Source organism: Pistacia vera, unplaced genomic scaffold, assembly GCF_008641045.1.
Source record: "Pistacia vera cultivar Batoury unplaced genomic scaffold, PisVer_v2 Contig133, whole genome shotgun sequence".
NCBI lineage: Eukaryota > Viridiplantae > Streptophyta > Magnoliopsida > Sapindales > Anacardiaceae > Pistacia > Pistacia vera.
In genome coordinates, this window is record NW_022195391.1 from 1,181,533 (window position 1) to 1,198,474 (window position 16,942).

At 35.5% G+C, this 16,942-nt stretch overlaps 1 protein-coding gene across 1 annotated transcript; it reads left to right on the forward strand.

Annotated features, from left to right (window-relative positions):
- Positions 1–10,900: 10,900 nt before the first annotated feature.
- LOC116122322 (pentatricopeptide repeat-containing protein At4g33170-like) lies at positions 10,901–13,629 on the forward strand. The gene is given in 4 exon segments (XM_031408178.1): positions 10,901–11,311; positions 12,407–12,561; positions 12,563–13,211; positions 13,213–13,629. Coding segments are annotated over 4 exon segments (1,632 nt in total).
- Positions 13,630–16,942: the final 3,313 nt, after the last annotated feature.

Here is a 16,942-nt window from a genome sequence, read left to right on the forward strand (position 1 = left end):
GCACTCAAAAAGGATTACACAACATCTCAAACTTCATCTCAAACTCATTCTCAATACACATTAAAACACTTCTCATACATGGAATCAATCCAACAACTACAAAAATAGCTATATCTCATTTCAATTTCCTCATTAATCATACTACATACTGATCATGTATAACATCTCTACACAAAAAGCTTGTTAAAACTCAAATTGGTTGGATTACTTACCTTGTGCAAAGATGGCTTCTTTAGCACTTTTCCTTCCTTTGTGGACTTGTCTCTTCCTAAACTCAAAAACCACAAGGACAGCAAAACAACACAATAAGACTCACTATAAATACAAGAAAAACTCACATCTAAAGCATGAATTCTTACCTAGGTAGCTTTAGAGAGAATTACTCAAAACCCCTCTTAAAACCCTTAGAAATTTGGAAAATGGGTGGGAAATTGAGAGAATATGAGAATATGGCAATGGAAGAGGCGGTGGAAGAAGATGAATAAGGGCTTTCTCTACACTTTACTCTTTTTAGTTCATATAATAAGCTTCATTCCCATTGCCCTTGTCCTTTCTTGAAAATTCCACCTATATCCTTTGATTCTTTACAACTACACCCCCATACAAACACAATCTCTACTAAAATTCCTTTCATTTTACTCCCCACTTTTCCTCTAATTAGGGTAGAATGGTCATTGTGTCCCAAAGAAGAATTCTCTAGAAAACTCAAGATCTTTGTTTTAGGCTCTTCGTTGCGGCGAAGAATTTTTGTCGCCCGGCGAAATTGGGCAGAACCTACCGTAATGCCACTTCTCCTCCTCGCCGCGGCGAAGTTCTTCTTCGCCCCGGCGAAGTTTGAATTTCCAACTTCACCAAAACTCAACCCATTTCAAGGACAACAATCAACCAACTCAACAACAAACTCAATTTAAGGTAAAACAATAAACTTTTAGCTAATACGCAAATCTAAATACGTACCTCAAGTGGGATATTACACGGTGTACATGCGAGGCTATGTCATTCACGGGTTCCCCATCACAATAACTTTTCTTTTATCTTTACACTTTCTAGATAAAATTTCAGATGAACTTCTTTAATATTTCATTTCTTTCTATTTGCTCTTTAATGTTTTTAATGCTTTTTAATGCTTCATGAGTATGTATGCTGTAGATGGTTCATGCTTATAATTCTTTCTAAATTCACATGTTTAGATGCATAATGCAATATGGAATGCAAAAAGTCATCTCTACCATCTACTAGCTCATTCAAAATAACACATAACCATACTCATACATGCATTTCTCTTTGACATTTCATCAAACACTTATGTGCCATTAAGCTCTTTGGCTACACTTCTACTTCTTTCTAAGCCACCAAAATTTGGAACAAAATCTCCAAGATTAACACCAAACCTGTCCAAATGCACCATCCATAATTCTACTCAAATTTTCCATATTCATCCAAACTTCATCAAACATCAAATACACAAATACTACTCTCATGGATATGTTATAACCATCATTCACATCAAATCCATCAAAATTCTTAATAAAAACACATATAGCATAAAAAAATCTCTATACAATATTGCTTCAATCATAAGTAGGGTAGGATTTATTTACCTTAGATGTGAGCAATCCAACACTTTAATAATCTTCTTTGATCCAACTCTCTTTCTCTAAATCTATGAACACAAATCATCAAAATTCAACACTTTAAAAATTAAAACTCACTTCTTAGTGCAAGGATCTTACCTAAGGATGCTGAGATTGAAATCCACTCAAAATAACCCAAAATTATGAATTCCCTTGAAAAAGAATTGGAAGAAATGAGAGAATTTGGGGATGAAGGTGGCGTGAAAGTGGAGGAAGAATGGCTAGGGTTTCATTTCACCATCTTGATATAACATAATATTATTATAGTTTCCTATTTTACCCTTGCACTTTCTATAAATTTCATCTATGTCCTTAGTCAATTACCATAATGCCCTCATTTTTTGCATTCTCCATGAAATTCTATCTCTTTTCACCCCACATTTTCAACTAATTATGAGTGAAAAGACCATTTTACCCCTAATGAAATTTTAAGGCATTTTTTCATATTTGTTCAAGATAACTTTAAAAAAATTCAACTAAGGGTATTAGAGCATAAGTAAATCTATGTACCTCGATGTGGGTGTTACAATCAGTACTTGGATTTTAATTTTTATAACAATAAATTTTTAGCATCAACATCAAAGACAATAGTTATCTCAATCAATTAGTCGTAATGAAGAACCTGTTGACTTAGCGGAAGTTGAAAATGATAAATTCTCAAGAGATTCTCAAGTTCCAGATTTCTCAAAATTCTCCAAGCAGTGATTCCTCCGACAACTTCTTTCGGATGATTTTCAAGAATCTCAAAGTGAAAAAAAAAAAAAAAGTTGAATAAAAAAAAAAAAAAAGAAAAAAAAGATTTTTTTTTTTTTTTTTTTTTTTTTTTTTTTTTTTGCAGAGAAAAAATAAGCAAGTAGCTGGTGAGAAGAACTTGAAATGAGGTACATTACATGAGAGTTTGTGCTAATGTTGGAAGGAAGAGTTCAATCAATGTGAAAGGGTAGAGGGTGAATGAGAAGGGAAGCAAGAAGGAGATTGTTCATGGTAATTTATTGTAAAATATTAAGTCTCTTACATTTTGTTAAAATTCTATGCCGTTCTTTCATAAACCATTACCCTAGCCTAACGTTACAACCATGATAAAGACCTAATGATCCGAGGTAGTGATTGGATTCTACATTAGTGAAGGATGGTTTGAAAAGTGAGCCTATGGAGTTTGATTGTACATTTGTTTTATTTTCTTACTTTGCCTATGAAAGCTATGCATAAAATTATCCGGGTTTTTGGATGAATGGTTTGTGAATGATTATGAGAGGGTCAATAACAAAAGTGTAGTTGAAATTCACTTATTCTTTGCATTTGCGTATTGTTAATTATTTGATTTGTTCACATTGACACAATTTTTGAGACGATTATATGTATGGTTCCTAAAATGTTTGTTTGAGTCTTTGGTTTTGAGTCTAGGTGAGGTTAGGTTTAGATGTTTGTGGGTATCATCTCTGGAAACCCTCACGAGACTACAACTCGTCCAACTAGGGCCGCCTAGGGGTTTAAAGGCTTGTTGCATATGCTAAATGCAACTGTGATAATCTACGAAAGTGATTTATTATAGTTTACATATAGATTTTATTTTGTTTGTGTTTTCAAGCTAAAAGACTTGTTCTATCGCTTAGCTTGCTAGGGACTAGCAAGAAGCTGGTTGGGGTTATGATAAGAGCTTGAAAATACACATTTAGTTAGTGGTTTATAGGGATTATTTGTGGGAAATTTGGCTTAATTTGGTAAAGTTGCTTAATATTTTCATAATTGTCTTTTATAGGATCACGGGTGTTTTTGAGTGTTTTTCAGGCTACTAGTGTTTAAATGTTATGCTCAGATGAAGAATCATGTCGACAACGGAATGAGTGACGAGTGTAAACAAACGGATTAAGAATCAGAGTTGAATTGAAGAAGTTATGGAGGTTTGAAGTAAACAGAAGATTCTGGATTATGCTCCAACTTGAGCATGCCTCGGTCTTTTGAGAATATCTTGAGCTGTAGAACTTGGATTAAGACGATTCTTCAACTGTTGGAAAGCTACTTCAGAGGCATACATGTCATATGTTTACACTTCTCTAAATTTCATCATTATCAAGCTCAAAAATCACTATCTCTGAAGAATAGTGGAATGATGCAGGAAGAAGAAGAGTATTACTATGCCGTAACACAGTGCCGCGTCACACTCTATCCAGTAGCTACTATGCCATAGCATAGTGCCACGACACACTTTGTCTAGTAGCTACCATGCCACAGCATAGTGCCACGACACACTTTGTCCAGTAGCTACCATGCCGCAGCACAGTGTTAGGGCACAGTCACGGCAGTTAAGAAATTGTCATCCGTTTTTGTGTAGGAAAATAGGTTTAAGAGTCCTAAACCAAATAGAATTAAAGAAAATAAAACCCTAACCCTTGTGGGATATAAATAGAAGTCTTTTAGCATTATTTTGAGGATTCTTTGGGGGAGAATAAGAGAAGGAAAACCTGTAGAGAAGAGAAGTGACAAAAGTTCTGGAGCGTTGATTCACTATATAGAGAAGTTTTTCTTGTTCCTTTCTTATTAACTCATGATGATTGTTTTAATAAAGATGATTGTTTCTTTCATGTTTATTATGAACTAAATTTATTCTCTAGGGCTAAGATGTAGCCCAATCTCTTGATTATGTGTTGATTTATACTTGTTAATTTTTATTAAGAATTTTTCCTAAGTTTTACTATTATACCTAATGCTTTTGATTCTTAAGGGCCCAAGAATTGAATGAACTAATGGACTTGGTTGAGATCGAGAGATGATACTTAGTTGGTCTATGGTAGTAAAACCATAGGTTAAGCGAATGCTAGAAATAGGTTACCGTGACTTGTGAGGTTCCGGTAAACTCCATAGAGCATAATGATCTTCAATTATTTAAATCTGATTAGAGATAATTTGAGTTAGTAATTAGGAGTTAATTCGATAATTGTTCGAGAGAAATTTATTGGAAAAGAAGGGAGTTTGACCTGTAGGAAGAGCTTAATAAAATTAGCATAAATGATCGATACATATGAATAAGAGTTGGTGTAAAATCTATGCCCTAGGTCTAGTCATCTTGTTTTAACCCAAAGGTTTATTTTAATTGTTCTCTTTTCAGTTATCTTTTTAATTTCAATTGTTAATTTTATTTAATTTAGGTTTTCCTTGATACAATTTGGATTGATCAAATAGTAATAGGATAGTTTAACTGGTAATTGATAATAGTAATTCCCTTGGGTTCGATATCCATATTTTTACACTTTATTACTTGCACGATTTCGTACACTTGTGAAAGTCTACAACAGTGGCCATGATGCTTTGCTAGGGGCCAATCTTGGTCTGTGTGTAGTAAGACGATTAATTGATATTAATCATGATATTACTCACTGCCGGTATGATGAGGAGCCTACGGGTCACACATATAAAGATAATTTGAGAATCAGTTTGTGCAAGGGGTATTTTCATCTTTTAGGACAAAAGGGTATTTTGGTAATCTCATAGTGCAATTAAATTTGCTGAGGTTGTTGCCTGGATTTAATTTAATATTAAATCAAATTAGTGAGATTATATTTAAATATATGTATGCATATATTTAAATGAATTATTATTATTAATTAATGGTAATATACTTTATAAATATATTAATTGATTTTAATTATAATAATTAATTAAAAATAAAATACAAATTGAGAGTGTTTGGATATAGGGTTATTTTGTGTTAGAGCCTAATCCTATTCCAAAAAGGATTAGGGTTTTGACACATGCACTATATAAGTGATGTGTCTTAAGAGAGACTTAACCCTTAAGTCATCTTCATTCATTGAATGAAAAAGAGGCAGCCCTCTCTCTTCTCTCCCATTCACACTTTTGCCTTGTTCTTGAATCAAAGATTTTTTCTTTGATTCAAGTTGATTCTTGAAGCCAAAGAGGATCTAGCAAATACCCCTTTGGTTCATCGGATTGTCTTCAAGTGGTTCATTGTTCGTTCGATTCTACTTTGAATTGGTAGCGAATCCAAATCAGAGATAAAGTGAAGGAGCCTCCAAACGTGTGTAAGATCCTTGATCCTTGATCCTTGAATGGATCGTTTATATTTTCTGCAATTTTTTTATTTAACATATCAACTATATAATTTATACCTAGATCTCGGCTTTAAAGGAATCGATTCATCCCTTTAATTTTTGATTTTCTGCTACGTTGGGTAGATCGATTGCTAACATTACCTATCAATGATATGGTTACTGTGTAATTCAATCATTTAATCATCTATTATCACATCAAGGCTAGGGTACAAAAGTAGTGTCAACCTCGGATATCCTCGATATCTTGGTATTCGGTTATTAGACCAAGGACCAAAATAGATTGGATTGAGCTACAACTCAATCCCACTGTGGCCACAGATTTCATGCTATCACCATCTACAAAATTACTCAGTGAGATAATTTCTCCCATACCTGAGAGTGATGAATCCTTTGTCGATCCACCATAGAGTTGATACACTTCTCGATGTAGCCAATCACTACCGTTGTGATAGTTTTGAGTAAAACTACATTGGGCTAGTGTCAAACCACACCAATTGGTGCACAAGGTGCTCTGGTGATCTGAAGTCTAAGGATCACATGCACCACCATCCGTTAGAGGACTTATTCCACAGACACTAGGGTTACCATCTATGTCAAATCCTTTAGTGGGTTCGTCTGGTGAACTCACCTATGGCAAGCACTCATGTGTTGCACCAGGTTGTTTGCAAACAACCTACAAAAGTGAGATCAGTCATTGCCTTATGATAGGGTCATTCAACACTATGATACCCTTACCGTATTATATGTGTCCTTGATCATAATAATATTGGGGCTACAGACAATTCTAGAATGGCCACCATATGCAATCATAGAGTTCTCACTATCAGGATTTGAAACAATTGATACCCTCATCACAATTCTACCATCCTAAAGACATATATCATTTTCTTATATGAATGTAATCAGATCACATGATATAGATAAATGCCTTTATTGATAATAAAACATGATGACAAAGAGTCAATGTACAAAATAGGATTGGCTATAGGGCACCTATTCTAACAATCTCCCACTTGCACTATAGCTAATCATTCATGTATTTAATACCAAATGACCTTAAGTGCTTTTCATGCTTCTACTATGATAGAGGCTTCGTCAATGGATCGGCGAGATTATCATCAGTATGTACTTTGCTAATCTGCACATCTTTCCTCTCCACCATTTCTTTAATGAGATGAAATCGCCTAAGTATGTGTCTGGACTTCTAGTGAGATTGTGGTTCCTTTGCTTGACCTATTGCTCCATTGTTGTCACAATAGACATCTATTGGATCAACAATCATGGAAACCACACCAAGTTCGGTGATGAACTTCTTAATCCAAACCGCCTCCTTGGTTGTGTCAGATAATGTGATATACTCAGCCTCCATTGTAGAGTCTCCTACAGTGTCTTGTTTGGAGTTCTTCCAACTCACTGCAGCTCCATTGAGACAAAATACAAACCTAGATTGTGAGCGATAATCATCTTTATCTGTTTGGAAACTAGCATCACTATATTTTCTTACAGTAAGCTCATCTTTCCCTCCATAAACCAAGACCATATCCTTAGTCTTTATAATACCCACATTCAAAAATATGGTAGGGATTATTTTATAGTCATAGTGACTATATTTAACTAGTTTTATAGAGGAATTCCATAAAAGTTTCAATAGGGGCAAAATGGTCATTTCACACAGAATCACGTGTTCAAGTGAAAAGTGAGTATGATAAATATAATGTATTAAGTGTGCTAGCCATGAGAATAGAGTGGTAGAAAGGTTATGGACAATACACGTGATGTGATGCCGAGATAAATACGTGTTTGTAAAGTAATAGAAAGAAATTAAAGAATAAGGGTAAAATGGTCTTTTCACTCACAACTAGATGAAAAAGTGGGGAGTGAAAATGACCAAGAACATGTGTTAAATCCATTGAAAGTGAGGGTATATCGGTAAATGCATGTATGGCATAATTGGAATTATCATAAAAGTGCAAGGGCAAAATGGGAATATATATATATATATAAACTATACCCTAGCCATTCCATCCCTTGTACACGCCACCCCTCATCCAATTTCTCTCAAACTTCTTCACCAAATTTCAAAGAGAATTCATAGGAATTGGCTTAAATTTTTGTAGATTTTCAATCCTAAAGCATCCAAAGGTAAGATTCTAGCACAAAGGTGTGTGATTAAACTTTAAAGTTTTAAATTCTTATGGTTTTATATGATTTAGGTCCAAGAGGAAGAGAATTTTAGCAAAGGGAGGTTATATCATTAGTGTTGCACAAATTCAAGGTAAGTAAATCCAATTTTAGTTTTGATTTGAGCAATAATTGTGTAGATTGATTCTTGTATGTTTGTATGTGATTGTATGGTGAGAATTATTAGCTGTTTTAATGTTGAATGATGTGTAAAATTCCAGCCATGAGAAGTAGTTCATGTGTATGTGGTGATTTGGTGGAATTATGGATGAAATATGGAAGAATTGTTGATGAAATTTTGAAGAGTTGAATTCGACCAAATTTGAAGTTAAATTTAGTGAGTTTTTGCTCCAATTTTGGTGGATTTGGAGAGATGTGGAAGTGTGGCCAACTAAGTATTTGCATGTGCATGTGAATTGTTTGATGAAAATTCAAAGAGAAATGCATGCATGAGTTTGTTAAATCTTATTGAAGAAATTGTTAGAGAAAGGAAAGAATTGGAGTTGAAAGGTTATGTTAGGCTTAACCAAGTGTAAATTTTAGTATTCAAGAGTGCATTTTGTTATGCCAAAATTTAGAATATCACTTGGTCATGTTAGTTCAATGAGATAAATGGCTTTTAGTGCATGGTTCAAGTTACTTGAACCTTTAGTATTTCTTCAATAGCACATTTTATTTAGTTATTGAATTAGAAATTGTGAAATTTATGACTTTGGGAAAGTGTAAGCAGGGATTTACATGTTAAATTGTTACTTTGATATGACATTGTTGATAGTAAAGAATGGTAGATTATGTCATGACATATCAATATGCCATAATAAATTCTCAAGTTTGTGTACTTGAATTTAGAAAGATCATCCAAATAATGGCATGGCCAAATGAGTATATTGTTGTTTCTTGTTTTGAGATTAATTACAAACAATATGTAATAAGTGATTTTATTGTAGAAAGAATAGAAAAACTTTCCCAAGTATAGATATCAAAAGAAACATCAAAGAAATAGAAGTTTGGTTTATGTATTAAATACATGACCATTTTAGAAATTGATTGGTATGAGTATAGTTTTCATGCTTGGTTATATATTACAAACTATAGAATTGTGCTAGAAGTTCTTGAGAATTGGTTGTATTGGCCAAAAGTTTAGTTAAGAATGTTAGAAAGAAATTAGAATTTAGCCAAAGTATATATGTTGTGCCATATGTTAGATTGAATTTACAATGATTAATATGACAATATAGATTAATGTATAGAATGTAGCCAAAAGAAAAGAAGAATGAAGGGCATATATAACAATTGAAGTTGATGGTCATGTAAGAGAATGCAAATTTATGGCATTAAGATTTGTATTTAGAAAGTTGTACAAGACATGTTTGTTACATTAGAAAAATATTAGAGAGTTGTTTAATGACATGGTCATGTGACATATGAGTTTGAGAAAAACGAGTAACATAATTGGGCAAGTTAGTAGACTTAATACCTAAGTTGTGGCATAGATTTTTATAGAAGAAATTAGATTGCCCAAAATGTAGAATTCATTCCCTAGTTAAATTGTGCCGTTTTAATATCTCACTAATAGAATTATAGAAGACTAGAATTTGTGAGAGCGTGTACATTTTACATAGCATGATAGAATTGAAGAATACAAAATTATGTAGAAATTATAGAATCGCATACGTACACACGATGCATGGAATTCAGAAATAAAGAATAAAATAGAAAATGTTTAAGTTAAGCGTGTTATTGGAATAGAACTTTGGGCATTCCAGAAAAGTATATAAATAAAAGCCTTAGAATTAATAGAGTACATGCTAGAGTCAGACACGTATTTTGGGATCATGCATAGACAGCATATAAATGTATGACATAGCATAGCATATATTTCAGAAATTTTATAATTATTTGAAATGTCTAGCTAGTTTTTTTTGCAGATTTACAGAGCATGTTTTCAAAGGGCTGTTGCGATGGGGAACCTGTGAGCATTCGCTACGTTAGGGAACTCTTGGAAGATGAACAGACGCAACTCGCCGGAATCTGGCGGCGGCGATCGGCGAAGAGGAGATCCAAGGGTATAGGAAGATAGATCAGGTGATGGAAATGATGGATCTGCTGGTTGGAAGGTAAGAAGTCGCCGAAAAATGCACCAAAAATAGAGAGGAAGCTGAACGGTCATGGCAGCGATTTGGCGACTGAACGGTGGCAATGGAGCTTGGAGGAAGGTGGATCTGATCGTGGGAAGGATGGCTGGCACCTGGAGAAGCTGGATCAACGTCGAAAAAGCTCCAAGGTCGCTAGAAAATGAAGAGATGTGATGGTGGGAGGTGTAACGTCGCCGGCGTGGATTAAATGGTAGTGGAGGGTAGGATGATGATGATCGGTGAAGAGGAAGCTAGAACATCGTCGAAAATGGCAGAGGAAGAGTCGTTGGCGGTGGATTGTAGATTGGGGTGAGCGGCGCTACTGGAATGCAGTCCTTCACCTCCTTTTTATACAAAAAGTGGAAATTCTCAATGTGGTCACTACATGATTGAAAAGTGACAAAATCAACCCCTAAAAATATGACAGTTTACCCCCTGAACAGCATAAATGAGACAAAATCACCCCTAATCCATAAACCACAACCTAATATCAACTCATACAATTTCCAAAATCATTCCAAACATGTTAAATTCATAAGAAAACATTAGGATACGATTTTTCGTGAATAAATTCATAAATTTCTTAATTGCCTCAATATAATTTCATTTTAATCGCACATAGGGTCTTTTTATCATCAAAATATAGTCACTTTCATGACTCTTAACAATCTCTACTTGAGTGTTGATCTAATTGTTCGAAAACATACAAATAATTTTGTATAAAAAAGGAATAGTCTGACATGATTGTGAATTTTACAGGTAGATAGCAAATCGAGCGGGCTTTGAGCGGCACAGATAACTTTAAAATAGCTCGCTGGCGTAGTGAATCTCCAATTGCTTTTTTAGTGCATAGCAAGGACCTCTCAACAGTCTCTCGAACATGAACCAGCCATTAGATTCACAAGAAACATACGCATTACAACCCAACACTGATCCAAGAATCCTCCACGCAAGAGTTCTAAAATCCACCCACATAGACTATTTAACCTATCACAACTTCATCACTCTCTACTCCAAAGCAAACCTCAATCTTCTCTCTTACTCTCTCCGCTTCTTCCTCTCCATGCTCCGCCATTCCACTCTCCCCTGCCAGCGCACCTTAGCCTCCCTCTTCAAAATCTACGCCTTTCTCCCTCACGCCTTCTCCTTTGGCCTCTCCCTCCACTCTCTTTCTCAGAAACTCTCCCTCCAAAACAAGCCCTTCTGCAGCTCAACTCTCATTAAGTTCTACTCTCGCTTTCGCTCCCCGGACAATGCCAAACAGGTGTTCAACGAAATTCAAGAGAGAGGAGCAGGGGCGGATTCAGCCCCTTTGAGGGTAGGCTCTCAAGCTTTAAAGAAAAATTATTAATATATAGACCCACAAAAATTGATATTAACATATATACCCAGGCTATCCTCGAATTTAAAAAAAACGAGAATTATTATATATATATCTAGACCCACAAAAACTTGTTATTAATATATATTTTCCAAGCCCACATCATATTAAAAGTTTAAAACTCTCTCCACTCTTCTTTCGGCTCCACTTGCTTTTTATGATTTTATCCCCAAAATTTTTTACTCCCTCATTCTTCGTTCTCTTCCTTATGCTATTCAATCTTAAAACTTTTAAGACTGAAATTGTTGAAGCTTTCACTACTCAAGATGTCACAATTAGCTCTGTTTTCTATTTTATCAATTTTAGGTATGTGTATTGTTCATTTCAATTTAGTTTATTTTAGGGTTGAATCGTGCATTTTTTTTTTTTTTTGAGGTTTTTTTTTTTTTCTAATTTAAGGGGAAAAGACATGGATCTTGTGAGTTTATTTTGTGTTTTGTATCTAAGAATGAACCTGTTTCCCCAAATTAAAACCTTAACTATATTTTAAAAGACGTTATTCTTCACCCTTCACCCACCACTTTTCTATATTTCAAATATCACCATCCTGCTACTCAAAATAAATAAAGAAATTTGAGTTACTATCTATGTTTATATCAAAAAAAAAAAAATTATTTATTAATTCATATTAAAAGTCAACGTAATGTTGACTTGATATAAATTTTGGTTGACTTTATGTTAGGTTAGGTCTGGTCAAAGTCATGAAAATTTATATTATAATCTTTGGAAACAAAAAAAAAAAAAAAAAAAAAAAAAAGATTAAAAGATGGTTTTGCTCAAGGTTTACTTAACACATTTACTCAAATTTTTGCTTCTCATTGAATTTATTCAAATAGGAAAGTATTGCGTTGTTGCATTCTTTTTTCTCAGGTTCTTGATATTGTATTATTTTCTTTGCTTAAGGTTTCATGATTTTTTTTTAAGTTTTTACTAGTTGTTTAGCAAACAATGACGGAGCCGCAGAGGCCCCCCCTCGACAAAAATCTTCGATCCGCCACTGGAGAGGAGTTCTGTTACTCGGCAATGATCGTGTGTTTCGCGCAGAACTCTCGTTGTTTCGATTCTTTATCAGTCTTTGCTGATATGAGGAGCTGTGATGTGGGGTCCACGATGTACAGCGTGTCTGGAGCTTTGCGCGCAGCGGCTGAGCTGGCGGCAGTGCAGGGTGATTCATGGGCATGCCGTTGTTGCGGGTTTAGACAAGAATTTGATTGTGGGAACCGCTTTGGTTTATGGATACGGAAAAACTGGGCTTGTGTTTGATGCAAGAAGGGTTTTTAATGAGAATTTGAGTGAATTAAATATCGTTGCGTTGAATGCTATGATGGCTTGTTATGCACAACAAGGAGATAAAAATTCAGTACTTGAGCTTTTTCATTTATTGGAAACAAGAGGTTTTGTCCCTGATGAATATTTTTTGGCGGTTTTAACGGCTTTTTGTAATGCTGGTTTGGATTTTGAGAGTGAGAAATGGATGGAGAGAATGAGAGTTGAGTATGGTTTAGAACCGGCGTTAGAATACTACACCTGCTTAATATGTGCAGTGGGAAGAGCTGGAAGATTGGAGGATGCAGAGAGGATCGCAATGGCAATGCCATTTGAACCTGATGCAGCAGTGTGGAGGGTATTGTTATCTTCTTGTATTGTACACGGAGCAGCTGATATGGCTTGGAAAATGGCACAGAGGTTATTACAAATAGACCCTTATGCTTACTCGGCTTATGCAATGGCAGCTAATATATTATCGAGTGCAGGACGGTGGGATGAAGTTGCAGAAGTGAGGAAGACAATGAAAGACCGGAGAGTGAAGAAAGGAAGGTGGGAGGAATTGGATTGAAGTGAAAGGGAAAGTTCATGTGTTCTTGGCGGGTGATAGAAGGCATGAGAGAGTTAATGAGATTTATGCGAAGCTAGAAGAGTTGATGGAAGACTGTGAGAAGTTAGGATATGTGCCAATTTGGGATGAGATGTTGCACAATGTTGAAAAAAAGGAGAAAAGAGAAGGGCTTTGGTATCATAGTGAGAAACTGGCTCTGGCATTTGGGTTGATGAGTGGATCACATCCAGGGAAGGCATTGAGGATTGGGAAGAATTTGAGAATTTGTAGGGACTGTCATGAGTCTTTTAAGTATAATAGTAGAGTCGTGGAGAGGGAGATCATTGTGAGAGATGTTAACAGATACCATAGATTTTTAAATGGTGGCTGTACTTGTGGTGATATTTGGTAGTTTAATTATTCAAGATTGATCACCATTATGTTCTTCATAGAAGAAGAGTTGCAGACATCCTTGGTGAAGCTTACATGTTTTCAAGTGAATTTGGGATGTCTGACCTCAATTTGAATATCATAGATTTCCTTCATGAGTTTGGCAAATTTGCAACCGTGACTTTGATGGTCTCAATTACCTATGAAAAGAATGAATAACTTTATCGGTATTTTTTTTTTTTTTTGTAAAGAATGAATAAATTTCGTAAACCTTACCTATTATTTCGTTAAAATACAATATCATTGGGTGGTTATAAAATATACAATTTTTTCCTAAAAAATTGTAAAAATTATTGAAAAAACCTAAGAATCCGTCATTTTTAATTGTATTTTAATAATATTGTAAAGGATTAAAAAAAAATAATTGTAAACCATTAATTTTATGAAAATGGAGGACAGCCTCAAACTAGTTCGGACTAGCCTATTTGTTGTCGGGTTGAGCAGTGGGCAGACTAAGGCCCAAGATTTAAGGCCCGGTCCAGAGGAACATAAGAGAGTATAACTATAAGATACATTATGTGCCAGATGAGGTGGCAAGTCTGCTACGTCATTCAGTGTCCAACATAAAAAAGATAAATAAATTTCAAAACCATAAATTTCAAATGAGTAATCGACCTATTCCCACCCAAGGTTTAGCCAAATCCCAAGTTAATACCCCTAGTGACTGTTGGGTTATGACAGATGCTATTACCAAACTGCCCTTCACCCCATTCCAAACCACCTTCACCACATTCCAAACCACCATGGCACCACCACAACCAGCCAAACCACCAACACAGTCCATTCTAAACCACCCCACCCCGCCCCATCCCAAACCACCACCACAACCATCCAAACCACCACATTCCAAACCCAATGGCAACCACCAAAAATCACACCATTTCAATAAAAAAAACAAAAAAAACATAAAACAAAATACTAAGTACTAAATACAAAAGCAAAAAACAAAAAATAAAATAAAAACCCTAAGGAGAGGAGGCTTAAACAAACGTTGAAAAGTGAGAAATCGGGGACGGAAAGCATGGGGTTATTGGAGAGGGCTCTTTGATGAGTTGAATGGTGCACTTAATGAAGATTTTTAGTGATGGGGCTATCGGAAAGAAGCTGGCAGAGTGCGACATTTGAGGTGAAGGGTTGTAATAGTCGCTTTCTACTCAAATACTCATAAAACATGTACATAATAAAATACATATAAAATAGCATAAAAAGGTTGGGCCCAAATTTTTCTTTTATTAATTATATACATTCTTTAAATACAAAAAGTTGTGTCATGTACAAAACAACAAAACAAGGTGGACAGTGTAGCCATTTCCCTTCGCTTGCCGACGCCCATCCGACCGTGTCCTCACCTAGATCCTGCAAAACATGAAAAACAACGGGGTGAGCACAACTAATGCTCAGTAAGTAAATCCTCTACTCATCTATCCCCGTAACTCTTTCTCTCTAATTCTTTCCTTACAATTCTCATTTACTCTCTCTTTATACTTCTCACTATTTTCTCTTTCTCATAACTCTTTTTACTAACTCTCTCTAGTAGTCACGGCCTCATTTTACCGGAGGCACGGCCGGGACTCGCTCCCACTCTACGTGACTTCTACTCATTCTAGCCGATCGGACTCGGTTATGCATGGATTCGGAACCCTTGGCCATGTGAGTGTATAATCTCTCTCTCGAGTACTCGGGTATAGCCCTCATCCGCATTCACTCTCACGGGCTACACCACTTCTCTCTCTCATACTCATGCCGCTCTCTCAATGCGGCGTACATGCGGGAAACTCTACCCATTACTCACGGGTTCCCCATCGCATAACCTACTCTATTCTCTTTTCTCTTCGTTCTCTAGTGCTCGTTCTCTCTTTCTCTTTCTTTACTCTTAAAGTAGCTTATATTCACATTCTCTACTATGTCTCAAGCTACTTCTTAAGTGCATGAGAAAAATGTGTATGGACAACTCATGCTCACTAATGCACTTATGAAATGCCAAATACAATATTGCATCAAAACAGTCATTCTGCACAGGTTGCACTAAAAAGGGCATAACTTGCGTTATACACATCATATTGCTACGGTTTTGGTCTCGTTTTAAAGCTTAAAAACAGGGCTACAACTTTTATGTTTTGGTCTCTGCCCAGTTCAATTCGTAAGATGCCCAAAATTCACTTAGAAAGTCACGGCTGTGACAGGGCAGATTTCATCTAGGCATTTCCTCAAACAACTCATGTGCATACCAAAGCTCTACTTATCTATAACTCTACTCTTCTCTTTAATCATCCAAAATGGGAGGAAAACTCCCTCATACAATCTAATCTCCTGTCAAGGCAAAACACTCCCATAGGGTTTGCTCAAAACTTCCTCCAACTTCAAGCAAACTCAACCCATCATCATGCCATCACAACACTTCTCATAACTCAATTAAATTCATATCAACATAGATAAATATTCATAACATCTCAATTTCTCAGCAAGCATAATACATACATGATCTCTACTCAAATAAATTCTTAAATCTCAATTTAGTTTGGATTTACTTACCTTGGGAAAAAGTGACTTCTCTAGCACTTTTCCTTTCCTTTGTTGTCTTGTCTTCTCTCTTCAACTTAAAACAACAACAAGAACAATAATAACAATATAAGACTTCAATATAACCATAAGCAAAACTCACATCTAAAGCAAGAATCCTTACCTTAGGATGCTTTAGATGAAATCTCTACTCAAAATTACTCAAAAGCTCTCTTAAATCCCTTAGAAATCTTAGGGAAAATTGAATGGAAGATTGAGAGAAATTAGAGAATGGATATGGCGGGGGAATGGATGTAAAATGAAGGGTTTATTTCACACCCTTTTTAAGCATATTATAACTATCATTTCCAATTTTGCCCTTACTCTTCCTTGGAAATTACATCCATAACTTTGATTCTTTGCAAATACACCCTTATTACCAACACATTCTCTATTAATTTCCTTACATTTTACCCCACTATTCCTACTAATTAGGGGTAGAATGGTCATTATGCCCCAAGGAAGCATTTCTCAGAAAACTCAAGAAACTTTTATTAGGCTCGTCGCGCGGTGAAGAACTTTCTTCACCTCGGCGAAACAGGGCAGAACCTACCCGGGGTGTAACTCCTCCTCGCCGCGGCGAAGCTTCTTCTTGCCCCGGTGAAGATTGGATTCAAACTTCACCAAAACTCAACCAATTTCAAGACAACCATTCAACCAACTCAACATACAAACTCAATTGATACTGAAACAGTAAACTTTTAACTAATATAGCA